At 41.4% G+C, this 27,878-nt stretch overlaps 1 protein-coding gene across 2 annotated transcripts; it reads right to left on the reverse strand.

Moving 5' to 3' along the window:
- LOC138982931 (golgin subfamily A member 4-like) lies at window positions 1-27,866 on the reverse strand (the record flags this gene model as incomplete). Of its 2 annotated transcripts, XM_070356328.1 has the most annotated exon segments (11): window positions 1-2,057; window positions 3,876-3,908; window positions 6,649-6,732; window positions 12,352-12,399; window positions 13,308-13,430; window positions 13,856-13,924; window positions 15,051-15,210; window positions 16,244-16,368; window positions 19,058-19,108; window positions 24,732-24,929; window positions 27,736-27,866. In XM_070356328.1, coding segments are annotated over 10 exon segments (1,001 nt in total), but the record flags the coding sequence as incomplete, so codon positions are not given.
- Window positions 27,867-27,878: the final 12 nt, after the last annotated feature.

Raw genomic sequence — 27,878 nt, forward strand, 5'->3', positions numbered from 1 at the left:
TTTGTTTTGGTCAATATATGATGATTAAATAAGTTGCTGGTTCAGTTACCTCTTTTGTTAAAGACAAATACATGAAAGAAACAACTAATATGTACAACTAATTCGTACATGTGACGACCTCGCCATAGTAAATTCATTTTAAGTGTAATATAATAACATTCATTTTTGCTGTACATAGGTCAAAATCTGTCTGCAGAAAAAATAAATACTTTGTAAGAACACTTAATTTTTTGTTACAACAACAAGTATGGTAGCAACCTAACAAGAACACTATTTGTAATCACAAAACTGTTGCACAAATATTCACGTGTACATACATTTACAAGCTTTTTTCCCCCGACTGTGTTGATAATACAGACAACACAAAACAATTTTCACTAACCATACAAATTCAATGGTACATTAAAGTAACCATTAAACCAGGCATCTAACACACCTCAACAGTCATGAACAAATTCCATGGTACCCTTTTTCAGCCTCAGTTACTACCTTGCTTGGAATCCAGCAGATCACTTGATCCTTGTGATGTATTGTTAGTACAGTCATGTAACACAGCGTAGAAAACTAAATACACTCATACCTGTGTAATAACAAATAAAAAACACAAAAATGGAGAGAAAAAAAACATACTGGCACCCACGAACAGAAGGCACCAGTATAAAGGGTTGTAAAAAAAAAAAAATACAGTCAAGAATTTGATTCTTACTGTGTGAGTTTTGGCGCGTGCAGGCATGTTTGTGTGTGTGTGCCTACAAATATATACACAGAACACTGGCTTTTAAAGACGGATCACGATGATTAGTGTCGGTTTAGAGTGTACATGCTTCAAACGCAAGACCGTTACAAACAGTGAGAAATCAGCTTCATTCTTATATACACTGTAAAACAAAAACAAAATACAAACAAAAATTCCTCCAGATATATTGCAAGTAGAATTTCCCTGACTGGCATCATCTTTGTTACAAGAACGTAAGTCAATTTTTAATCAAAAATATCAAATGTTTTCTGAATGCAAAAAAAATGGCTGTTGTTTACCATCATACCGAGCAGACAGGGGCTGCAGAGCCGAACTTAAATAATAATGTTGGCAGCTGTTGAAATCCTACACCATCAAGAGAACTATGGCTATCGGGTGTGAGCCCTGGGTGAGATTTGACTGTATTTTGAAAGTTGAGATCAACTACAAAATCAAAATAACTAGATCAAAATAATTAGATCAGATACTTGGCTTTGGTCATGGATTTGCTATTACTGTATACAAAACTGTAAAACTGACAAAACGAGTTGCTTAGCTAAAGATTAGAAGATATGTCAGCAGTCAAAATAACGTTTGAAGTGTAAATGAAAGTATTTCGCGAGTTACACCTTTGTAAGTTGGCTAGGGGCATTAAAGATGCTTTATTACTGTTTTATACAAAAACTGTGAACAAAAATCCACACACTATCTTCGTCAAATTTGATTTTGAATGTGGCACTATGGTTGTACTGTTGTGAAATCTCATGGGCAATTGAGTAATTAGCAGTGGATAAATAGATCAATTCAAAATACATTGACAACCATTTTAAATAAATTTGATAAGAATGAAACAAATAAAACAAACAAACAACAAATAAATACTTTTTTTAAAGTGCAAAAGCTACAAACATTTCTCCCAACTTCTGCAAACAGATATTTGATACACATCCCACCAATCACATCACACATTCCACAAGTATCATTGATTTCACACAAAAGCTAAATGAAAGTAACATAGTTTCATCCCATCAAATATAATCACAGTAAAAAGAATCGTCAAAGCCTTTCAGAATACAACAAACCATAATAAATATTTTTTTCGGCAGTAAGAAGATCAAGATACTATTGGTATCTTCAAAAATCTGTGAGAGGCCGGAAGTTGCGCGATATGGCAAGGATACAGCTGCCATGAGATAACGCACACAACTTGGGAATGATGCTGATTTGAGAGGTTTTCAATTCAAATGGTTTTGTGCATTCACTGGGTAATCCAAGAGGTTTGATCTTCTACTTGACTTCTTGTCAGCTAGGATGGGAGCCACTGAAAAAGAAAAGAACAAAACTGATGTTACATCAAATGGGTGATTATCTAAAACAAGCATATAGTGCTCTGTACAGACACAGACTGAGAGAGAGAGAGAGAGAGAGAGAGAGAGAGAGAGAGAGAGAGAGAGAGAGAGAGAGAGAGAGAGAGAGAGAGAGAGAGAAAGAGAGAGAGGGAGAAAGAGAGAGAAAGAGAGAGAAAGAGAGAGAGAGAGGGATGGAGAGGGAGGGAGAGAGAGAGAGGGAGAGAGAAAGAGAGAGAGAGAGAAAGAGAGAGAGAGAGAGAGAGAGAGAGAGAGAGGGAGAGAGAGAGAGAGAGAGAGAGAGAGAGAGAGAGAGAGAGAGAGAGAGAGAGAGAGAGAGAGAGGGAGAAATAGACAGACAGAAAGACAGAAGAAAGACGGAGAGAGACACACAACAGACTGAGAAAAAAACACAGAAACAGACAGGCACAGGCACACTCTCTGTCAAACATACTGTACCCACACATTTTTCCTTCCTACAGCTAAAATCAGAAACATTGATTATATTATTAAAACTAAAAGCTAGTCACTAATTTTTATCCCTTAGTAACATGGTTCAAAAAGGACACAATCGATTCAATACGTACAATAGATCTCAATATGTTCAATAGATCTCAATACGTACAATAGATCTCAATAATGACAGTTACACCCATAACTAAAAGATCTGTTTGAAAAATATAAATATTCATACTCGTGGAGATGTCTTTTTGAGATCAATGTTTGTCCTTATTGTTCACTGATGTACAAGACTATCAAGATTCCAGCAACCTCTTGTGTGTGTGTGTGTACACAATTAATTAACTATAAACATGACAGGTGAAAATACAGAAATGTTTGCAGGACAAATGTATATGCATATTTCTGCTGTATCAGGAATGGATGGACATGTTGTTCTTCTCTGTCTCTACTCCCCACCAAACCCCCATCCTCCGCGCTCTTCTCTAAAGCCCCAAATTGTTGTCTTTTTCTCTTCTTCTTCTTCTGCGTTCGTGGGCTGAAACTCCCACGTACACTCGTGTTTTTTGCACGAGTGGAATTTTACGTGTATGACCGTTTTTACCCCGCCATTTAGGTAGCCATACGCCGTTTTCGGAGGAAGTCTTTTTCTCAAGCAACATGATTTAAAGTGCTTTAGGAATGGAGATACCTGGTAACCAGTGTGAAACATAAAAAACAAAACAAAAACAAACAACAACAACAACAACAACAACAAATTCCATCTCACATGGCATAAATAAATCCCTGCGCCTTGAATATGTGCGCGATATAAATTGCATAAAATAAAAAAATAGAAAAATAAAAAAATAAATCCCTGCGCTTAGAACTGTACCCACGGAATAGCGCGATATAAGCCTCATATTGATTGATTGATTGATAAAACAACCAGACCCCAGAGAGAGAAAACTACTGACCGAAAAGCATATCAAAAAGAAATCCAACAACCACACAGAGAAACTTAGAAAGGGGGCTTTATCGAAAAACCTAAGACCAAAAAAAATTCTTAACCCGATAAATCCCAACTAATCTCTCAGTATGTCCAACTCTAAGGAGAACATGTTAAATATCAGAATATTTAAAAACGGCATGGAACTGGAAGCAATCCTACTTAATATAACTATAACCCAGTGAAGTGAGAAAAGTTAGGCATTCCCTTCATGCTGAAAACAATGTGGACTTTTTTTTATTTTATTAATTTAACATAGGAAACAGATGTGAAACTCTAAACAGGCACCAAAGATAAAACAAATCTGTACAGGGAACAGAAAGTAGGATAACAAAGTTCAAAGTACCAAGCCATCAGACGTTCTGCCTCAATCGGAAACCTGTCCAAAAGCAAAACAAGTAATAAAATGGACAGAAATCATCGGCGTAACAGCTAGCTGAATGGGATGAAATTAAAATGCGCATAAATTGGTGCAGCATTTTGATGATCTTATTTCAACCAGAAAAAGAACACCATCAAATCAAGTTACATGCACCAAAGAAGGTGGAACCAAGCACAGTGCTGCCAAACCATATAAAGCATTCAGCTGCAAGACATGCGATCTTCAGTGCAGCTTGAATCATCAGAAGCAACCAATTTTTTCTTCTTCGCGGTTTCAAAAGATCAAAAACATGCAGCAAAATGCAAGAGGTTTTATGTTGTCTTTTCTTTTTATATCATGGATGAGGTTTAACTCATTGTCTCCCACGTACGGATATATCTGTACCCACACGTATGGGTCTATCTGACCAGGTACGGATATATCAGCTCAGACTGTTAGCTTCAGTCGCTTCCTGTAACGTCGATTTAACGCCTGCATTCCAGCGTGTTGATACACAGTTTCTACACAGTTACTACTATTCTGAGTGACCTGCTGCAGCACAGCTGGTCTCGGCACAAAAAAACTTGGTCAACATAGGTGGGGTAGAAAGTGTCAAGAGTCAGCAAAGCCCAGAGCATAGCAGTGGAGGGTAAGACTGTTATCATGACAGGTGAAGATGCTGTTAGTTCAACTGACATTACTTGCCTTGAGCACAGCTCATCGGGTTTGGTATCATTGGTATGAAATGCATGCTCGTGGTTAGTAAAGCAAAGGAAGAGCCAATATCATTCTGTGACTTAAAACTACACATTGCCCTACTCAAAGCAATCAACGTTACACAGTCCAAACGTTAACTAGTGATTTCCAGTATTTATCGGCTGAAATCTGAAAATATACTTGAAACAAAATCAAAAACTGATCAGACCATTCAGTTGAATTATTCTTCTGTGCAGAATTTTTTTTTTTTATCAAATCACCATGTTTCCAACCTGTGGAATGGTTTCCATGACAGAGTAACTGTTTTCTATTGGAACCATGCTTCATATTTTGTACTTGATATTAGTTTGCAAAATGACATACCACAGTCACTGTATACAGATGTATACTCATACAATACTTTAACCTATTAGAAAATGATTATACTAGGCTTCATACTTTGTACTTGAAACTAGTTTGCAAAATGATATAGCACAGTCACTGTATACAATTGTATACTGAGTATACAAATTCTCCAACCTATTAGAAAATGATTATTGATTGTTAAGAATAGTTTCAATTAGTCTTGGAGCAAAAATCATCAGTTGTATGTGTCTTTGCAGGATCACAACCAAAATCTTAATTTTAATCATGTAATGTACAAAATTATGATTGAATAAAAATCAAACTTTCATGCAAACATTTAAAATGCTTCTATTATGGACATGCATCTTATCATTCATTTTCCTTCACCAAAGAGCAAACCAGAAGATTAGTATGGAAAACAAGACATTCGTTTCACTGGTAATCTGATAATAAACACAGTTCTACTTCATAGAGGGTTAATCTGCCATATATACTTCTTCTTCTGCGTTCGTGGGCTGAAACTCCCACGTACACTCGTGTGTTTTTTTTGCACGAGTGGAATTTTACGTGTATGACCGTTTTTTACCCCGCCGTTTAGGCAGCCATACGCCGTTTTCGGAGGAAGCATGCTGGGTATTTTTGTGTTTCTATAACCCACCGAACTCTGACATGTACTACAGGATTTTTTCGTGCGCAATTGGTCTTGTGCTTGTGTGTACACACGGGGGTGTTCGGACACCGAGGAGAGTCTGCACACAAAGTTGACTCTGAGAAATAAATCTCTCGCCGAACGTGGGGACGAACTCACGCTGACAGCGGCCAACTAGATACAAATCCAGCGCGCTACCGACTGAGCTACATTCCCGCCCTGCCATATATATACAAAGCCCTGTGTCTAATCTCAGAAAATATGTACTACACATGAAACTCACACATACAAGCATACAATAAATACATTTAGCATTAGTTATTAGTTCCAACAAGAAAAATATATATGTGAAACACACACATTACAAGAATACAGTGGAACCCCCCTTTTCAGATCCCCCAATTTTGGGACGGGGATGTAGCTCAGTCGGTAGCGCACTGGATTTGTATCCAGTTGGCCGCTGTCAGCGTGAGTTCGTCTCCATGTTCGGCGAGAGATTTATTTCTCAGAGTCAACTTTGTGTGCAGACTCTCCTCGGTGTCTGAACACCCCCGTGTGTACACGCAAGCACAAGACCAAGTGTAATCCATGTCAGAGTTCGGTGGGTTATAGAAACACAAAAATACCCAGCATGCTTCCTCCGAAAGCGGCGTATGGCTGCCTAAATGGCGGGGTAAAAAACGGTCATACACGTAAAAGCCGTGGGAGTTTCAGCCCATGAACGAACAAACAAACAAACAAGATCCCCCAATTTAAGAGTCCCTCCATTTTAAGACCCTGATTGCTCAGACTTTTGTTCATAATCACTGTACATTTTTCCCCCATTTTAAGACTCCCTTCTATTTAAGACATTATTTTCTCAGATTGGTGGAGGTCTTAAAAGGGGGGTTCCACTGTACAACAAATGGATACAGAATCCATTATTAGTTCCAATACAAATTATTGCAGTCAAGTATCACTTCACTGAAGCACTTCAAAGCAAACTACAAACATTTCTGCAGACGCACATCAATATTTTTTCTTAGAAATGCGTTTGGCAAAACGTACCGATTTTGAATCCGACCTGTCGAGGATGTTCTTTGTCTGCTGCTCTGAGAACTTCACAACCGTGGTAATCACCTTGGCTAACGTCTGGTGACAAAATAGTAACAGCAAGAATAACGTGTTGATGCTAGGGACTGTTCCATGCAACAAGCTTAGATCCATATTAAACATAACCCTTTTTCAGTACTCTTGGGAAAGTTGGTTGGTTGCTTGTTGGTTTTTCATGTTCCTTCAACCTTTTGGCCACTCGGGACCCAGTGGCGGATTTGGGGGGGGGGGCTAAGGGGGCCCGGGCCCCCCCTCAAGCAAAAACAAAAAAAGAGAGAGAGAGAGAGAGAGAGAGAGAGATGAGAGAGAGAGAGAGAGAAAGAGAGAGAGAGAGAGAGAAGAGAGAGAGAGCGAGATGATTAAATATAAAATTTCAAAAATAAATTTTCATTTAATTAATATACTTACCAACTCACATAGATAGCAATAACTTCGTTTGGTTGCTAAGACATTGAAGCACTCTTACATGGTAACATGGGGAGATAACTCTAAAACAAAAGCCACCTGCCATATAAGGCATGATCCGTGGTAGTTATCTCCCCTACCGGTGCCCGCGCATGCGCAGGCCGTATACCGGTAATACTCATTCCGTTCTGAAACCCATATCCCTTTATACAAATTGCGGGGATGGCTGGGAGGGAATTCGATATGTGAGTTGGTAAGTATATTAATTAAATGAAAATTTATTTTTGAAATTTTATATTAAATTACATATTCTTACACAACTCACATAGATAGCAGATTGCTAATCTAGGTGGTGGGTAAAATTTACTCACAAATTAACATCTTGCCAGTATCTGGCCTGCAGCTACAATAGCTGACGGACCGAAAGCTCTGTACTGCCGGGAACAGATATGTCCCGTAGGAAAACATACAAAAAGGCATCTTCTGATGTCTAGTAGATGTGTACTATAAAAGCGGGTACTTAAAATATCCCGCAGATAGAAGCTCATGACTACGTTCTTGCATGTTCAATGAGCTACATTCAAGACTTCTGTAAGTCTCTAAGACTTGAGAACAGGTAAAGAAGAGGCCCACACTCTGACTTCTTGAGTCCGTGCTGCCTGAAGAGGGAGGACTGACTGCCCCCCCCCCCCCTTTCTTGCCACCACTGTAGGCCTGCCTAATCAATGTAGCAGACCATCTAGCTAAGGCTGACTTCGCTAAGTCATTGCCTCTACAAGAGTTGATGGAAATAAACAAAAGCCTTTATTCTGATGATCTAAACAGATCAGTGCGAGTTAGAAATATATTTAAAACTCGAAATGTTCAATAGGCTAAAATGGCTCTAACAGAGCCAAACTATTGCACGTGGATTGAATTGTATTATCAGAGCTGGTTCCTCAGGTTTCTGATTATTTGCCAGAAATTTGAATCAAACCTAAGCGCTATAGATCAGTCTTTCTCCAAAGAGATGACTACAGTAGTCCCTTCCATTTCCGGCCCTTTCGTGGGCGTGAACCTGCCCGGAGCGGCCAGCTTTCCCATGACTAATGAGTTTTCCTTCTATAATTGACTCTTAATGGCCGTTAACCTGTCTGACGCGGTCAACGGTCACTGACTTTTGCCCTAAGGTGCCCCTCTTACTCGACAGGAGCGGCCATTTAACGGCCACTTGTCACTTTCGCGGGCGAGCGCCTGTGGTGTGTGTGTGTGTGTGTTGTGTGCACAGACGGCACAGCACGAGCAGACGACATGAATACTTACGCATGCGCAAACTGCATACATACATGTACATTTACAGCAGTCACTTCCGGATCGATCACAGCTGATGTGAGTTTGAAACACTTGTTTATCTGACACTCAAATACATATATAATAATCCAAACAACACACATAGAAACATACGAAACAATAGCTTAGCCAGGACGATCGAGTTAAACACGCAAATAATTAAGATGTATAAACGAAAGCAAAACTAACAGAGACAATGAATCGGCGGCTCATGGATGATCGCTTTCTTTTCTTCATGAAAACTTGATCGTGTTTTTGGGGTTTTTTTGGACTGAGGAGGAGGGGGCCTGTAATGGACGGCCACCTGATATTTGCGGTCACCTTTGCAATGACTAATGGGTGACCGGATATTGTAGGTACTACTGTATAGCAAAACCAGATAGAAAATGCACCTATACTCCCGCTTCTCTCAGAAGCTACTAGAGTAAGTATGACCGCTTCTCGTGTTTAGATTAATAAGGCTAATTTTGTCAAGGATTAAACAATCCGATCTCAAAAGCTCGAAAACTAGGAGCAAATCCCAAGTCGGGACTGGAGATTTGTTTTCAGCCAACCAAAGGGAGGCTCCTTTAGCCACGATGGCTATAACGAGCCCAAGTGAAAAAAAATTTTTTCTTTTTTTTTTTTCCGACCTAGCTGTTTCAGTGCAACTGATATCGCGTAACGTCTTAAAACAGAGACGTGGGGAAAATTCAGAAAGCCCGAATAGGTGGTACGCCACCTGCAATGAACGGAGAGAAATGGAGTTCTTTCCGTTAATATTACGCCATTTGTTCCAAGCCAGACAATGTGACATGGAAACTAAGCCGCAGAACCCTTATGGGATCTCTAGACCAAATCCAGAGTTGAGGCAGAAGCCCCTGAGCGTCTCAATGATTCCCGTACAGTAGACACCCGTGTGGATCGAGTGTAAAAAACAGCGCCCTCTTGCCAGCTTTAAGGGTCTTAAGGGCTGACAACCAATGAAAAATGGGCCCATAATGTGCGACCGACAGGCCGCCCCGATTAAAATCGAGAGTATATCCGGGAACGGTGAGACGAACATTTAGCAGAAGGAGATAGTACCGAGAGGCAAAAAACTTCTATCAGTGGCTTCTTCAAATTCACCAGAAGGAGTAGAAGTGCGTAAAGAGATAGAGCCCAGTCCGTGTGGACATACTTGTTAGACTGACTTAGAGAGTCTGCCAAGACATAAAACCTCTCAGAAAGGTACTTCGCTGCTAATAAGATCTCGTGGTGGAAACATCACATCAAAATCTCGCATGCTCGAAGTGGCAGCGATGGGAAGCGAGATCCCCCCCCTCCCCCCCCTTTTGCTTATTAAGATAAAAAAGGCCACTGAGGTGTTGCCTGATAGAATTAACACATGTTCTCCCCTGACAAGGGGAAACAATTCCACAGGAAACAGAAAAAAACTGCTTCGCTGATGGAGAGAGAATCAATGGAAAAGCCTTGCATGAGCAATGGTGTGAGAATCCAATTATTGGTTGTGTCTGAGAACCAGTCGAGAAAAGACACTAACATGATCCAGCTCTTTGTTTGATTGCTTAGAATCAACATAAAAGTAGCCACTTACGATCTATTTTGTGTACCAAAGGAGGGAGTAAACATCGGCACGATCTTTGTATGTGACCCAAGAAAGGACCTAATCCCCTTCCAGCCGCTGTGGTAGCACACAAAGGCTGAAAGCAGAGTGATGACAAGCACTAAGACTCCAGTTGACAGAACTGTCAATAGTAAGAATAACAACATCCGGTCCAATGCCAGCGGAAAGGCTGGGAAAGGAAGCGGATGTAGCCTGAGAAAGGCTAGCGGAATCCGCAACAGCGGAACCGGAAGCCACAGGCTGATGAATGACTCCCGCCAGCAGCGAAGTGCTAACGGCGGAAGTCAAACCTCTCCTGCCACCGGAAGCCGCCCCGACTGGAATTGAGGGGGCGGAACCAGCAGAGGATCCTCTCCTGCCACCGGAAGCCACCCCGACTGAGATTGAGGGGGCGGAACCAGCAGAGGACTGACTAGCATGAGCATCGACCAGCCCCAATAAATTGGAACCGGAAGATCCTGTAACCTGTCTGCCAGCAGCCACCCCGACTGGAATTGAGGGGGCGGAACCAGCAGACACATGCCCTTCACATCCCATGCCCAGGACCGTGAAAACGGAGCCAGGTTGGTCTGTGGAAAAACCCTTACTGTCAGTGTGCAATTCCGCCGAGACGGAAACCGACGTCAAAGGTTTGCGTACTTCGCCAAGAACACCCGAAAGTGCTGATGTCCTAGACTCAGACAAAAACTTGTCTAAAGATGAGTCCGACATATCCAACACCGTCGTTGGATCTGCGACCACGCCAGCGGACGTGACCGTCGCAGTCGGTTCGAAACGAACCCGCACAAGCGAATGAACATTTACAACACCCGAAGGAAGGGGCAGAGCAGCACGCGAGGCTATTTGCCCTTTCCGACGAGATCAAAACATGCACCTCTGTTTAAAAAGACGATAATATCGCCAGCAAATCGGCTTTAGTCAAAGCTAAAACAGCGCTAGGCGCTTGAACTTTATAGAAAGAAGCCGCAACAGACGAGGTAGGTTTGTCAATCGAAACCGTAACACAATTCATCATTCGCCGGGTTGAAAACGTAAACAGAAACGTTATCGCTCAGTGAAAATTTTCTGAGTACGAGACGCAGTGGTAGTAGCTACCTTAACTTTAAATTGGTTGCATTGCCTGACTGAGAACTGGGAGAGCAAGCCTGGCTGGTCGAACTCCGAGTTTTCACTCACTCTCTAAATCTTAAGGTTAGTCCGCCATTTTGTATGACAAAACTGAACCAAAATACAAGTTGCAACACACTCCAAAAGTTAAAACAAACGCGTCTCGGTAATAAAAATGAAAGCTCTCACCCAATACTTGAAGTAGAGATGAACCAACAACAGCGTTACCAAGATTCGATGGTCAGTCACCGCCGTGAAGACCAATAGCTTAAGATCAAAGCCAGAGTACTACAGCACGTCTTGCTCCGTGCGTTGAAGAAAAAGGAATGAGTATTACCGGTATACGGCCTGCGCATGCGCGGGCACCGGTAGGGGAGATAACTACCACGGATCATGCCTTATATGGCAGGTGGTTTTTGTTTTAGAGTTATCTCCCCATGTTACCATGTAAGAGTGCTTCAATGTCTTAGCAACCAAACGAAGTTATTGCTATCTATGTGAGTTGTGTAAGAATATGTAATTTAATGACAGTTTCTGAGCTCAGGTGGCCCTAGATTGCAGCATTTTGCTTCCTTGAAAAAGACAATTTCCGGGGGGGGCGTTGTGTGTCCTCAATTCAGGCGCTTTGCGCCTTCAAGTTTGTGCAAACATTTTTGGGTGGGCCCCCCCTTCCTTAAGATCCTGGATCCGCCCTTGGGACCTATCTAAATTTGTTTCCTTTCTCCGTTTACATGATGGTCTCCATGTTTAAAACTTTCTCAAAGGAAAGGAAAGGAAAGAGAGAGAGAGAGAGAGAGAGAGAGAGAGAGAGAGAGAGAGAGAGAGAGAGAGAGAGAGAGAATAGAAAGAGAGAGAGAGACGAGAAAGAGAGAGACGAGAAAGAGAGAGAGACGAGAAAGAGAAAGAAGACAATTTAGCCACATGCTGCATCAGTCCTAAAAGTCACAGAAATTTAAACAATTTGTGGTTAATTTTATGGTGGGAAAATTGTGTGTGTGTGTGTGTGTGTGTGTGTGTGTGTGTGTGTGTGTGTGTGTGTGTGTGTGTGTGTGTGCGTGCGAGTGTGCATCTGCATCTGCATGAGTGTGTGCAAGTGTGTGTTTGTGAATGCGTGTGTGTGTGTGTGTCTGTGTATCTATGTGTGTGCTTGCATGCGTGTGTGTGTAACAGTGGGTCTAGGTAGTGGGAGTTGACTCAACGTTTGACTGTACCTTTGTCTCTCGCCCCATCATGTACTCGTACAGAATATTCTTCAGATACTGCAACATAAGAAGGTAGAATTTGTGTGTGTCCTTCTGTGCAAAGTAAGACTGCTATTGACTTCAAATGTATACAGCACCTATTAGTTACACAAAACAAATACAACAAGAAACGTGTTGTAGTCACACAGGCAAATAATCACTCACTTATAAAGTGAGAAAAATCAAATATATTCTAATCACAGACTTTTTTTTCTCTCTCTCTGAAATAATAGACAGGCTTTTTCAAATAATAAAAGCTCATCCAATTCATCTGAACATTTCAGACAGAGCTCATGTGAGGAGCAACTGTCAGTACAGTGGAACCCCCCCTTTTACAACCTAAAAACATTATGAGATAATCAGGTCTTAAAATGGAGGTAAATTTACAGAGATTATCAACAGAACTTTTGAAAAAGGAGGGTCCAGGGCGGGGATGTAGCTCAGTCGGTAGCGCACTGGATTTGTATCCAGTTGGCCGCTGTCAGCGTGAGTTCGTCCCCACGTTCGGCGAGAGATTTATTTCTCAGAGTCAACTTTGTGTGCAGACTCTCCTCGGTGTCCGAACACCCCCGTGTGTACACGCAAGCACAAGACCAAGTGCGCACGAAAAAGATCCTGTAATCCATGTCAGAGTTCGGTGGGTTATAGAAACACGAAAATACCCAGCATGCTTCCTCCGAAAGCGGCGTATGGCTGCCTAAATGGCGGGGTAGAAACGGTCATACACGTAAAAGCCGTGGGAGTTTCAGCCCATGAACGAACAAACAAAAAGGAGTGTCTTAAAAAGGAGGAAATCTTATAAGAGGGGTTCCACTGTACCAACATTGTTTCTTTCACAAAACCCCGCTCTTCTTAAAAAGTAGACAGGCAATAAGATCCTACCAGAATAAAACAAAACGTTCGGATCGAGGGAGTAGCAGAATTACCTCAAACTCTGTGGGTTCTCTGAAAAGAGCGGAGTCTTCGTGGGACAAGAGAGAGCCGTCAGGACTCAGGGGAGGAGTCTCGTCATCCTTCCGATGTCGTATTCTATGCTCCAGTACCTCCACCTGAAAACAACGAGAGGTAAGAACTCAAATGGAAGCCCAACATGTTCTATGCAACTATTACAAAACTCAGTTCCAATGAAGCTTACATTCAAAAGAAAACTTGAAACCGAACAAAATTTAAGACTCAATGCAAATCTACTATAGCCAGAGAGCACATCTTCATGTTCAGCACTTCGTTTTCCTTTGAATATTGTTTTGTTTGTTAACAGAAATACACTTGAATAAAGGAGCTGTCTAAACCAGGGACCTACGTTTGATTTAGGTCTATGACTAAACTGGGACACAAATATGCACACACACAAACACACATATAATCACATACAGACAAGTACTCATACACACTCGATCCATCAACATAAACACAGATTCGTACACACAAATACACAGACAGAGGCAGAAGGACAGACATAATTATGAACACTTACACGCTGATGTTGGTCTTTCTCTCGTAGCTTGCTCTGGGCCAACTCTGCGTTCACATGCCGTAACTGGGCCTGTTCATAAATTAAAATGTTTTTTGTCTGTTGTTTTTATTGTTTTCTCAAACTAAAGGCACATGATGAACATGTGACATCGCATCATGATTAATTGATTTCACATATCATCACAAAAAAGTCTGTGTGTGTGTGTATGTGTGTGTAAATATGAGGGTGAGAAGGTGTGTGAGTGCTTGTATGGGTGAGAGAGAGAAGGGAGAGAGATAAGGAGAATGAGAGAGTGAGACTGCTGGATACCGTATTTGACGGATTACAAGACGCACCGTTTTATAAGCCGCACCCCCGACTTTTAACAACAAAATTGGGACGAGCCACGTATAGGCCGCGTCACTATATTAGCCGCCGTCGAAAAAAATATAATCAGATCGTGTCAATCAATCAAAACAACCAGGCAAACGAAAGTACGGTATTTGGCGAAATCGGCTCCGAGAATAAACAAGTGAAACAAAGAAGAAAAGTGAAAAAGTTTGAAGAAAAATATCACACACACACAATTTGTAACCAACACACACATGTAGTCCCGCCCAGAATAAGCTTTTTTGGGATGATTTACGACTTTTGCGCACATTTCGAGCAGACGAAAACACAACATGGCGGCTCTCGCTCCTCCAACTATTGCGAGACACAAAAAAAACCAAAATCTCGCACACGCGAGATCCTGATACATCCGGTGTTTCTCTGTACACCATCTTGTCACGACGACTTGTTGACAAACGAAGATTCGCGAAAGAAAGAGAAAAGCGCCGAGTCTTGAGTAGAGAGCTAATAAAGTACCGGTAATCGCTAATCGAGCGAAATGAAAATCCGCGGCGACTTCCATTAGGTGAATGCTATTCAAGTTTAGGTAACGTTTTAGCCGCATCTTTTTATAAGCCGCAATGCGATTTTTTTTTTTAAAAAGTCGCGGCTTGTAGTCCGTCAAATACGGTACATGTTTCTGATATCAAACACTAAAGCACATCTCTAAGTGTAAACCTTTAAGCCCAACTCAGACACTTTCATGAGTTCGCATCTCACACTTTCTAGCCCTCATTTGATGCTTCTTCGTGCATCATGAACACACACAACCACCAGCCATAACATTACTAAGGCACTTACATAAAGAAATCTTTAGCACTCTCACCTGAAGGTCCATATTGTTAAGCTCCAAGTTCTGTAACTCTGACATCAGGTTGGGGTCATTGGGGTCAAAGGTTCGAGGGGTGGATGAGGGCGAGGCTACCAGGGGGCGTGATGAGTCTCGGTTCAGCTCCAACCGGGTTTCAAGTTCTGCAACTTCAAGTCTGCAACAGAAAAAGACAGTAGATCAATGACAAAGGCAGTGGTAACATCAGCATGGCAGTTGTACTCTAGAGAGAGCGACATAGTGAAAATAAAACAGAAGAATCGAATCATTGTCAAATTGTGGTACAGTGGTACCTGTGATGAAAGGACACCCTTGGGACCAGCCCAAAGTGTCCCTACACTGCAGGTGGCCTGTCATGACAGGTACATTTTGGTAAAGTTACCGTAAAAGACATAGGGACAGTGGAAAGTGTCCTTTCATGGGGTATGGCCTCTCATCAAAGGGGCCTTACATCACAGGTACCGCTGTATAAAGAAACATGGTCTTGAACACAAGGTCAGCCGGGACGTCACGGCTTTTCCTAGCTTGAGTTTTACTGTGGGTTAAAAATAGCCCAGCAGAGAGCTTAGTTTGGCTACCAACAGCTGCAGCCAGCTCACTGTTAAGCTCGCTTGCCTGTTAAACCCAACTGCTTCCGCGCAATACTGGGAGATTGGCCTTCTCAGTGCATAGCACCGAGAGAGCTAGCTGCTCTGTTATCTCTGCTGTGGGAAAAGGATGGGTGCTGAAAATAGCCTGCAGCTAAAGTAGCAGAAATGAGGCCCCGTGAATAGCCGTGGGGCAGGCATACAGACTTCCTATCAATCAATCAATCAATCAATATGAAGCTTATATAGCGCATATTGCGTGGGTAACACTAATCTCGTGACCTAATTTCAGCAACTAATTTGACGATCCCACAACTTCTTTGCTGTCAGCATGAAGATCAGCTTGTACGATTGATGATCAGCCACCCAAGATGAGACAGAAAAAATCCAATGTCTCCATCTGTAATCACACATTAATTTGACAACAAAGTGACTGGTACCTGTGTCATTCGTTAACATCTTCAGCTGTCTGTTGAGTGAGATGACTTGCTGCCTGATCAGCTTTTACAATTGATGATCAGCCACCCAAGTCGAGAAAGAATTTAAACTATAATGTCTCAATCTGTAATGACTGATTTGACAACAAAGTGTCTAGTACAGTACCTGTGTCGTTCTTTGACATCTTCCAGCTGTCTGTTGAGCGAGATGACTTGCTGCCTGAGAGCCTCAGCCCCCGGCGTCCCTCCCTGCAGTGCCATCAGTGTGGCTTGGTTCTGTCGCACCATCTCCTGTACATCACACCCACACTTTAAAAATACCAAGACTCTTAATACATGGCTAAAGACATGGTTAGCACACTTTCCAATATTACAGTGTCAACTAAATCTAACACACTACGACTAACAAGAAAACTCTGGAGATATTCAGATTCTCATGAAGGACATACAGTGGAATCCCCCTTTTAAAACTGCAAGATTTAAGTCTTTCCCTTTTCAAGACTTGGCTTTTCTATTTTTTTGTTCGTTCATAAAATCTAAAAATGTACCTCCCTTTTCAGATGTGATTTTCTCCGATTTGGGATTGCCTTAAAAGGGGTTTTAACTACACACACCATGACCAAAAAGATAACTTTGAAGTTTTCAAGTTTTACGCCCTGATGGCAAAGCCCGCTGACGGCATGTTCCCGAATTTTACCCCGACTTTAGATGAGATACACAAGTGTATGCGCGTTAAGGTGGTATCAACCAACTGCACTTAATGCAGAATGACAGAGGTCTTTTACGTGACACGGGGATGGGACATGGACACAGTCTCTAGGACTGCACATAAAGTTGACCCGTGTCCGTCCCGGCCCGGATTCGAACCCCAACCCTAGTATCACAAGTCCAGTCCTCCACCTGAGCTACCAGGCCCCCCCCCCCCCTCCTCCTATCACCTGTACATCACACCTATAGTATACAAAATACCAAGACTCTTAATACATGGCTGAAGACATGGTTAGCATTGTTTCCAATATTACACACCATGACTAACAAGAAAGCTCTGGAGATGTTCTGATTCTCATGAATAGTACATGGTATACAGTGGAATTACCCCCCTTTTCAGATCACGAGATTTTAAGACTCTCCCTTGATTGTCTTTTTTTTCTTTTCATAATATCTGTAAATTTACCTCCCTTTTCAGATCTGATTTTCTCTGTTTTGGGCTGCCTTAAAGGGGTTTTCAAGTTACCATACACACATGAGCACAAAAGAAATCTTTGAAGATGTTCTGCTTCTCTTATATAGTGGTGAGTATACCAGAACATGACTGAAGAGAAGGTTCACAATGCAAACATCTTACTATAAACATCTTGCCCGTAAATAGTAACACAACAAACTCTATTTAAAGGTAACTTGTGGCAGATGAGAGAGAACACATAGCACTGAGGAAAAGAAGGACCAAAGAAAGAGAGAAAAGACAGAGTGAAAGGAAGAACAGAAGCAGAACAATGGCGACTGCGCATGAGAGCGAGAAATAAAAAGACCAAGAAATATTATACTCACGTGTTTGACGAAGACGAAACGAATAACAAATCACAAAATTCAAGTCATCATACACACATGAGCACAAAAAACCCCATGTGATTTGTGATTCATTTTGTCTTCGTCAAAACACGTGAGTACAGTATTTTTTGGTCTTTTTATTAAAGGAAGAACAGAAAAAAACACAGTGGTGAAAGTGAGATGACAGAAGCTATTTGTATGAAATGTTGATTCTTCTTTCTGACACTTCCGTTATCACTAAACCACCATAAGCCATTTATCAACTTGAAAACAAAATCATGGTGCCATTATATGACTGTAAACACACTTAAAATAGAATACAACAATTGATTCACATGTGCTCCCACAATAGCAGCTTACTGGGTACACTACAGTGCTGTGACAATGTTCATTTCTAAAGGCTACAAATTATGTGAACTAGAACAGAAGGTTGAATTTGTAGTACAGTGGTACCTGCGATGAAAGGACACCCTTGGGACCAGGTAAAAGTGTCCCTACATTGCAGGTGGCCTTTCATGACAGGTATATTTTGGTAGAGGTAATAATAATAATAATAATAATAAAGTGTATTTATATTGCGCCTATCCCTTACAAAAAACAAAAATATTTGGCTCTAAGCGCATTACAACATGTGTACTTGTAGGGACTTGGTACAATCAAGTCTGACAAATACAATAACACAATATACAGTCGGTCTCTTAGGTAAAACTGGGAAAAGCAGCTTCGACATTTAAACATTGCTACTAGAAGATCCTCTAACAAGGCATACTGCTTTACATACTGCTTTACAATATGCATTTATGTATAAATATAGTTAAAGAACATCGAGTTAATAGGAATTAGAAAAAGGTTCTTATAATAAAACTAATAGAAAAAGGGACAACATAAGGTGTCCTTTTAAGGGAGGTGTCCTCTCATCGGAGGGGCCACACATCACAGGTACCACTGTGCATACATGTGTCCTACAAATTTAGTGAACTAGTGATAAATGCGTCCCCAAAAAAGGAGAAAAGAAAAGCAAAAGTGCTGGATTCTCAAGGAGTGCTTTTCTCCAGTCATGCGTTCATAATTGTGTGTGTGTGTGCGTGTGCGTGTGTGCGTGTGTGTATGTGTGTGTGTGTGTGCGTGCGTGTATGTGTGAGTGTGTGCGTGTATCTGTGTGTGAATGTGTGAATATACGGCAATCTGAATGTGCATATGTCTGTAAAAGCATGCTCTTGTGGATTAAATATTTGTGTGTCCTTGAATGCTGGTGTTGGTTTACAGATTTACACGTTTATTTGTGTGTGACTGCATATAATAATTTTGCGGAAATATGTCTGAAACTTCAAAGGCTGAAAGATAAGAATACCATCACCTTGAAACCAAACGAAAGAGAACGTAATTTTGCTAGCATCTCACAGGTAAACAACAATAAAACGTATAGCACTACCTCTTGCACAGCAGCAGTGGATTCAAAGGACTCAGTGACAGGTACACCAGACTAAAACAACGAGAAGACAAAGAACAAAACACTGGATGACAACAAATTCAGGTGAAAATCACAAAAATAACAAGCTGACAATAAATCATAGCATTGGTAGCAAAGCCAACAATCATTCACAGTCATTTCATCACAGAAGGCAAACTATTTGGACTCTGAAAATACAGGTTCATTGAAGTTCAAATAACATCAATTAATTCAATGACTTTGAAATATTGAAGAAACATTAAAAAAAAACTATTCATGAAATAATATAGTTCTATTGAAAAAAATAGTTAGTATGAGATTATCGAGTGAAAAAAAAATGGAATAAGAAAACACATTTTTCACAAGAATTCTAGAAAATATTAAAACAAGTGATACAATTCTTACAATCTTGCATTTCTTATGTGCTCAGTATAAATGAATGTTTTCAACAAGCTGAAATACAGAGAACAACTACAAACAGGCAAACACACTTGCAGTAATTTCACAGATCATATCCAAACAGCTGAAAATTAGTTTGTGGACAAAATAACAAATGGTTTGTATTCCTGTTGAAGGTCTTACATTGATTGAGCAGGTAAGCCATGGGTAAGAACAGGTGCAAATTCATGTCACAAGACAAAGAGGAAGCAGTAATGAACTGTCAATCTCTTTACAATAATGAATGGTTGGTTTGGACAGAAGCACATTTTCGGATTGACTTACCATATTGCAAGACAAAACCAATTCATATCCATAAAGATAATGACCTTTCAGTGCATGCAATAGATCAGGTAAACCACCATAGACTCATGCAAGCTTTTTCATGAGAAAAGAGCATCTTTCAGCTTCACCACATACAAAATTCAACAACCTGGCAATTTTTTTTTTTCATTTTTTTTTCAATTGATGTCATTGAATCTATTTATGTTTTATAACTGCGTATGTTGGGTGTACTTAGCTAGAGTGAATGGAGTGAGAACCGCGTGTCAAAACGAATTCCCAAACTTAGGCAATACATTTTCTGTATTCTGTATCATTCTATATTTGTATTTATAGAGTAAGAACTTGTTCTTTGTTAGACTAACTTATTGTCTTGTACAGAATAACAACTGTGTGAATGGTGCTATACTGAATGAAAGAGTGTGACATGAAGTTCTTGTACATCATTGTAAAGAGTGTGAATGACGTTTTAGTTTAGATGTCAAGCGCTTAGAGCAAGCCTTTTTAACGAAAGTTTTTGATTTAGCGCTATATAAATGTTCTTATTATTATTATTATTATTATAACTGTTCGTCCTAACTGACGCTGATGGGGTCTATGTCGACCAAAAGAGTGGGATTCCCTGTAGGTGGAGTTCCTGGAGGGGGATTCCCTGTATACAGGGAATACCACAGGATTTAGTTCCTGTAGCGTGTCGCTGATATCGCTGAAAGTCACGTGATGCTTGGCGACATCGGTAGAATTTGATGTTTTTCAATCGTTTTTGATATTTCTTAGAAATTCGAGTATGGTTTGCAAGTTTTATTTAAAAACTCCACCCTGTGGGATTCCCTGTATACAGTATAGACCGGATGTATAAAACACCGGATGTATGAAAGTCTGGATGTATGAAAGGGGTAGGCAGGGTCCCGGCAGAAGCTACTCTTTGTTATTACTTAGAATTTTCCGGTTGTATGAAAATCGGATGTATAAAAGTCCGGTTGTATGAAAGCAAATCTCTGGTCCCGAGCAGCACAAAATGCGTTGTTGCAAGACCGGTTGTAAAAAAACGAAAGTAGACCCAAGTCACCAAAGTGTGGTAAGAGTAATTTCCCTTCCATAGCGACTCGAAAAATTTGCAAAATGGCGGACCGCAAAGCGAAAGCTACAGGCAAACGTAGAGTGTTGACATTGTCTGGGCGCCTTAAAATCATAAAGGCAGTAGAGGACAGTCCACACAAATCCCGAACACAGATGGCCATTGATTTAGGTGTCCCCCTGCCAACGCTGTCGAACATAATGAAAGACAAGAACAAATATCTTGCCGTCAGGCAAGAAGCGGCGATACTGTGACGACGAGCAAGCGGGCACGGAGCTCTCAGCTGCCGTCTGTGGACAAAGCGCTGCTGGACTGGACTGAAGAGCCATAATAGCCCAGGAAGGCATTTTTTCGTACAATTAGAACCAGAGGCATTGGTCGTGGGTGTGACTCAGTTGTTTTTTATTTTGTTGTTGTTGTTTTAATCCATTAAACTGGTTTTAAGTTTAACTCACTTTTTATATTTAGTCAAGTGTTGACTAAATATTTTAACGTAGAGGGGGGAATCGAGACGAGTGTCGTGGTGTATGTGTGTGTGTGTGTGTGTGTCTGTCTGTGTGTCTGTCTGTGTGTGTAGAGCGATTCAGACTAAACTACTGGACCGATCTTTATGAAATTTGACATGAGAGTTCCTGGGTATGAAATCCCCATACTCTTGTTCATTTTTTTGATAAATGTCTTTGATGACGTCATATCCGGCTTTTCGTGAAAGTTGAGGCGGCACTGTCACGCTCTCATTTTTCAACCAAATTGGTTGAAATTTTGGTCAAGTAATCTTCGACGAAGGCCGGGGTTTGGTATTGCATTTCAGCTTGGTGGCTTAAAAACTAATGAGTGAGTTTGGTCATTAAAAATCTGAAAATTGTAAAAAAAAAATGTTTTTATAAAACGATCCAAATTTACGTACATCTTATTCTTTATCCTTTTCTGATTCCAAAAATATATAAATATGTTATATTTTGATTAAAAACAAGCTCTGAAAATTAAAAATATAAAAATTATTATCAAAATTAAATTGTCCAAATCAATTTAAAAACACCTTCATCTTATTCGTTGTCGGTTCCTGATTCCAAAAACATATAGATATGATATGTTTGGATTAAAAACACGCTCAGAAAGTTAAAACGAAGAGAGGTAAAGAAAAGCCTGCTATCCTTCTCAGCGCAAGTACTACCCCGCTCTTCTTGTCAATTTCACTGCCTTTGCCGTGCGCGGTGGACTGACGATGCTACGAGTATACGGTCTTGCTGCGTTGCATTGCGTTCAGTTTCATTCTGTGAGTTCGACAGCTACTTGACTAAATGTTGTATTTTCGCCTTACGCGACTTTTAACATAGAGGGGGGAATCGAGACGAGGGTCGTGGTGTATGTGTGTGTGTGTGTGTGTGTGTGTGTGTGTGTGTGTGTGTGTGTGTGTGTGTGTGTGTGTGTAGAGCGATTCAGACTAAACTACTGGGCCGATCATTATGAAATTTGACATGAGAGTTGCTGGGTATGATATCCCCGGACGTTTTTTTCATTTTTTCGATAAATACCTTTGATGACGTCATATCCGGCTTTTTGTAAAAGTTGAGGCGGCACTGTCACACCCTCATTTTTCAATCAAATTGATTGAAATTTTGGCAAAGCAATCTTCGACGAAGCCCGGCGTTTGGTATTGCATTTCAGCTTGGTGGCTTAAAAACGAATGAGTGAGTTTGGTCATTAAAAATCGGAAACTTGTAATTAAAATTATTTTTTTATTAAACGATCCAAAAACAATTTCATCTTATTCGTCGTCATTTTCTGATTCCAAAAACATATACATATGTTATATTTGGATTAAAAACAAGCTCTGAAAATTAAAAATATAAAAATTATGATCAAAATTAAATTTCCGAAATCGTTTTAAAAACTATTTCATCTTATTCCTTGTCGGTTCTTGATTCCAAAAACATATAGATATGATATGTTTGGATTAAAAACACGCTCAGAAAGTTAAAACGAAGAGAGGTACAGTAAAGCGTGCAATGAAGCACAGCGCAATCGCTACCGCACCAAACAGGCTCGTCACTTTCACTGCCTTTAGCACTAGCGGCGGACTACGTTCAGTTTCATTTTGTGAGTTCCACAGCTTGACTAAATGTAGTAATTTCGCCTTACGCGACTTGTTTGTATTCAGTGCGCGCGCGTGTGTGTGTGTGTGTGTGTTATAAATGTGTGCGTTTTGAAGAGAGAGAGAGAGAGAGAGAGAGAGAGAGAGAGAGAGAGAGAGAGAGAGAGAGAGAGAGAGAACTCAGAAAATGTTATTTGCTACGCCAACGGTCATTACAAAGCTTCCACGACCAAAAACATTGTCAAAAGCGCAAAAGGGTTGTGGAGGGAACACACACAATACAGTTGAGCCACACACACACACACACACACACACGTGCGCGCGAGCGCACGCACGTACGCGCACACACACACACAGAGGGGCGGGGGGGGGGGGGGGCGGAGACTGAGTGCACGGCCTTATGTAAAGCAGAACAGTTCCTTACACAAACAGTTGCTCTTTCTCAGTATCGGTTGTCCTGACTGTGTCAGTGTATGTAAGTACATGCACTTTTCCACTTGTTATTCACAAACCTTTTCTTCTAACAAGGATATGTATCAAAACATTTAAACATAAAAAAACAAATAAATGCAAAAATGATATGAAAAAACCCCTACTTTTATCAAGTAACAGACGCGTGGCCGGATGTATGAAAGTCAATCCACAATATTTTCATACATCCGGTTAACCGGATTTAGTAAAGACCGGATGTATGAAAGACAAAAAGTGGGTCCCGACGACTTTCTTACATCCGGTCTCGACTGTACAGGGAATCCCCCTCCAGGAACTCCACCTACAGGGAATCCCACTCTTTTGGTCGACATAGACCCCATCAGCCTAACTGACAACTGTGTCAATTTGCAAATTAAATTTAGCAAAAATGTCAACTCTGCACAGAACGCAAAGGACTGTTGATTTTGAGTATGTGTCAGAGTGTAAGGATGCTCTCATTCAAAGTAAATTAAGGCCTGGACAGTTCTATATATCAAGTCTTATATCGCGCGCGTATCTCCAGACTCGGACTCAAGGCGCAGGGATCTATTTATGCCGTGTGAGATGGAATTTTTTACACAATACATCACGCATTCACATCGACCAGCAGATCGCAGCCATTTCGGCGCATATCCTACTTTTCACGGCCTATTATTCCAAGTCACACAGGTATTTTGGTGGACATTTTTTATCTATGCCTATACAATTTTGCCAGGAAAGACCCTTTTGTCAATCGTGGGATCTTTAACGTGCACACCCCAATGTAGTGTACACGAAGTTCTGTGATGGATGACATGATTGTTCACACGGGAAGAAATATATCCTCAAAAACTCTAGCCCTTTCTTGTATGGATTAATTGTTCTTTTCCTTACACTTCTCTCTATAACCAAAGTCTTCAAATGTGTTTCTTTTCGTGAATTTTCCCTTTACCTTGCGCTCATGATTTTTTTTTTTGGGGGGGGGGGGGGAATTCAAGTTTTACGCTCTCACGGCAAAGCCATTAGGGGCATGTTCCCCAGTTTTTAACCCGACTTTAGATGAGATACACAAGTGTATGCGTGTTTAGGTGGTATCAGCCATCTGCACTTATGGCAGAATGACCGAGGTCTTTAACGTGCCACTGTGGTGACACAGGGGTGGGAGATGGATACCGTCTCTAGGTCTGCACATAAAGTTGACCCGTGTCCGTGCCGGCCCGGATTCGAACCGGCGATCTTACGATCACAAGTCCAGTGCTCTACCACCTGAGCTACCCGTGCCTCATGATTATTTTCGTTAATTTTCCCTTTACCTTGCGCTCATGGTTCCACTCTTTTGTGAGTGCAGTCACCTCCTCCTGATGAGCTCTGTTGCGTGACTGCAACGTTCGTTCCTTGCTGCTTTTGGACTGCTCTCCACTCTCAAACAGCTCCACCTGGTGGCGTTGTTTGCTGGCTGCTAACTCCTCGCGCAAGCTGACTATCTGCTCTGTCAGATTTATGGCTTGCTCCTTGCATCAGCGAGGGGAAAAGTACAGTGCAAATTAAAAACGAAAGAGAGAAAGGGATAAGAACAAGAGACACAAACTTACAAGGAGCTGTAATGTGTTCAAGCGTCAGTGTATTCTTATGCCAAAAATTGAAATGTTAGTGCTAAGAAAAATATAAACTTGTGTACCGTACTTTCCGGGTGACAAGGCGCTTCCTTACCTAAGACGCACCCCCTTCTTTTAAAAAAAAATTGTAATCCAGTCACCCATTGGACGCAGGGGGCCGATAGGGCGCACCAAAATGACCCAGTTTTTGCCATGAGAGGTGGTTCCCCTGTCATATCTGAGAGAGGAAACACTTCCTGCATCGGGGTCAGTGACCGACTTTAACTGAGTGAAAATATGTGTGCTCTGTGTGTGCGGCCAGATCAAAGGCATTGTGATAGCTGGGTGGCCTTGTTAAAAGACACGACCTTCTTCCCAGGGGTCAATGACCCAGTTTTTGCCATGAGAGGTGGTTCCCCTGTCATATCTGAGAGAGGAAACACTTCCTGCATCGGGGCCAGTGACCGGTCAGTGACCAGTTTAACAGAGTGGAAATCTGTGTGTGCGGCCAGATCAAAGGCAGGGCAGTACCTAGTAGCTGAAACATGCATTATCACAAGTTGTTTGACTGGTACTCAAGCGGTCTCTTTGATTTTTTTCATATTTCATACACGGATTAGGCGCTTCGTTATACAAGACGCAGGGGTTGAACTCGAGGAAAAAAGTCGCGCCTTATGACCCGGAAAGTACGGTAATTGGCCTGGAAGTCATTTTTCTTCCTTTCTTTTTTTCTTTCATTCTTTCTTCATTCCTTTTAGCTCACTATTTTCTTCAGTTTTTTTTACTAGTCCCTTTTGAGGTTGTTGTCATATGTTGTTTTGGTTGTTTTAAGAGCAGATGAACCACACTTTTCCATCTATTGTAATTAATTGTATGAACAATAAATGATCTTATGTCTGATGTCTTAATCTCAAATCACTTAAAAAATGTGTAATCTTTCTTTGGCTTTTTGTGTGTGGCTGCAAACCATACTCGCAAGGTGATTTAACAGCCTTTTCTTCTTTCTTTATTTGGTGTTTAACGTCGTTTTCAACCACGAAGGTTATATCGCGACGGAGAAAGGGGGGGGAGATGGGATAGAGCCACTTGTCAATTGTTTCTTGTTCACAAAAGCACTAATCAAAAATTTGCTCCAGGGGCTTGCAATGTAGTGCAATGTATTATCTTACTGGGAGAATGCAAGTTTCCAGTACAAAGGACTTAACATTTCTTACATACTGCTTGACTAAAATCTTTACAAAAATTGACTATATTCTATACAAGAAACACTTAACAAGGGTAAAAAAGAGAAACAGAATCCGTCAGTCGCCTCTTACGACATGCTGGGGAGCATCGGGTAAATGTCGCACCTGAGCGATACTGTCAGTGTCATAATTGACAAATAATTAATCATGTTTATAAAGGACTATTTCATTTAAACTGTACTTTTGTTTTCCTCTATGCGGATCCTTGAGAAACTCTTAGAGCTAGTAAAAATTCTGGCAGGCTAACGTCTCCTGCTACGGTAACCAGGGATCGCGTTAACGCATGTTTTTTGCGTATTTGACGCGTTTTAAAATCCGCCCACGCATTTTCCCGGCGCTTATGCGTAACGCGTACGCAAAACAACTTCTATTCAAAACGGCATGCTCAGCAGCACATCCCAATACTGAATCAGACTATAGCACACGCGCGCGAGTTTAGAATCTCTAGTCTGTTCTGGATCAAACATAGCACAAGCGCGCGAGTTCAAATCTAAAGTCTGTTTTGGATAAAACAAAATGAGGTGACGTGCTCTCGGCATAAGAGTGTCGCAAGCGACGCAAAGCAACGCCGGTCGGTTTTCTAAAACAGAACATACACCCAAAATGCACGGGGCGTGTGGCGCCAAATCTAGGCCGAGAGACGCTTTCAGTTCAAGCCTGTCTTTGATTCATTCAAAACGGCATGCAGCGAAAGTTGTCCTCGTTTTTTCGCACATCGTCATGATTTAACTGTGTTATAGTGTGACGCAAAATCGGTTCTGCTTTACGCGTTTTTTGGCCGACATTGCGTAAGACGTACGCAATTTGAAAAATCCTAGCGCGATCACTGGGTAACACACACACACACACACACACACACACACACACACCCCACCACCCCTTCCTCCCCCCCTCGCCCCACTTTAAAGACCTGATTTGGAATTGTTGATGTGAGTCTCAGAAGGAAAGGAGTCTTAAAATGGAGGTAAATTTATTCAGAGGTTATGTTTGTTTGTTTGTTCGTTCATGGGCTGAAACTCCCACGGCTTTTACGTGTATGACCGTTTTTACTCTGCCATTTAGGCAGCCATACGCCGCTTTCGGAGGAAGCATGCTGGGTATTTTCGTGTTTCTATAACCCACCGAACTCTGACATGGATTACAGGATCTTTTTCGTGCGCACTTGGTCTTGTGCTTGCGTGTACACACGGGGGGTGTTCGGACACCGAGGAGAGTCTGCACACAAAGTTGACTCTGAGAAATAAATCTCTCGCCGAACGTGGGGACGAACTCACGCTGACAGCGGCCAACTGGATACAAATCCAGCGCGCTACCGACTGAGCTACATCCCCGCCCATTCAGAGGTTATGAGCAGAACAACTTGGAAAGCAGGGTCCTAAAAGGGGCATCATAGTCCAGTGGGTAAGTTGAACATTCAGCTTTCAGCACCCCTGCCACATTTTCTAATCTCACTAGTTTGTGTTTTTTGTGTGTGTTACCTCCATTTTCTCCTGGTACTCTTTCCTCAGCTGTTCCTTTAATGCTTGCTGCGCCTTCACCTCCTTGCGTAGATCCTTGATCTCCTGAGTGGTCTCCTGCAGCAGCTCTGTCTCACCTCGAAAACTCTTTTCTGAAACAGTAG

This window comes from Littorina saxatilis, linkage group LG12 (genome assembly GCF_037325665.1).
Source record: "Littorina saxatilis isolate snail1 linkage group LG12, US_GU_Lsax_2.0, whole genome shotgun sequence".
Lineage (NCBI taxonomy): Eukaryota > Metazoa > Mollusca > Gastropoda > Littorinimorpha > Littorinidae > Littorina > Littorina saxatilis.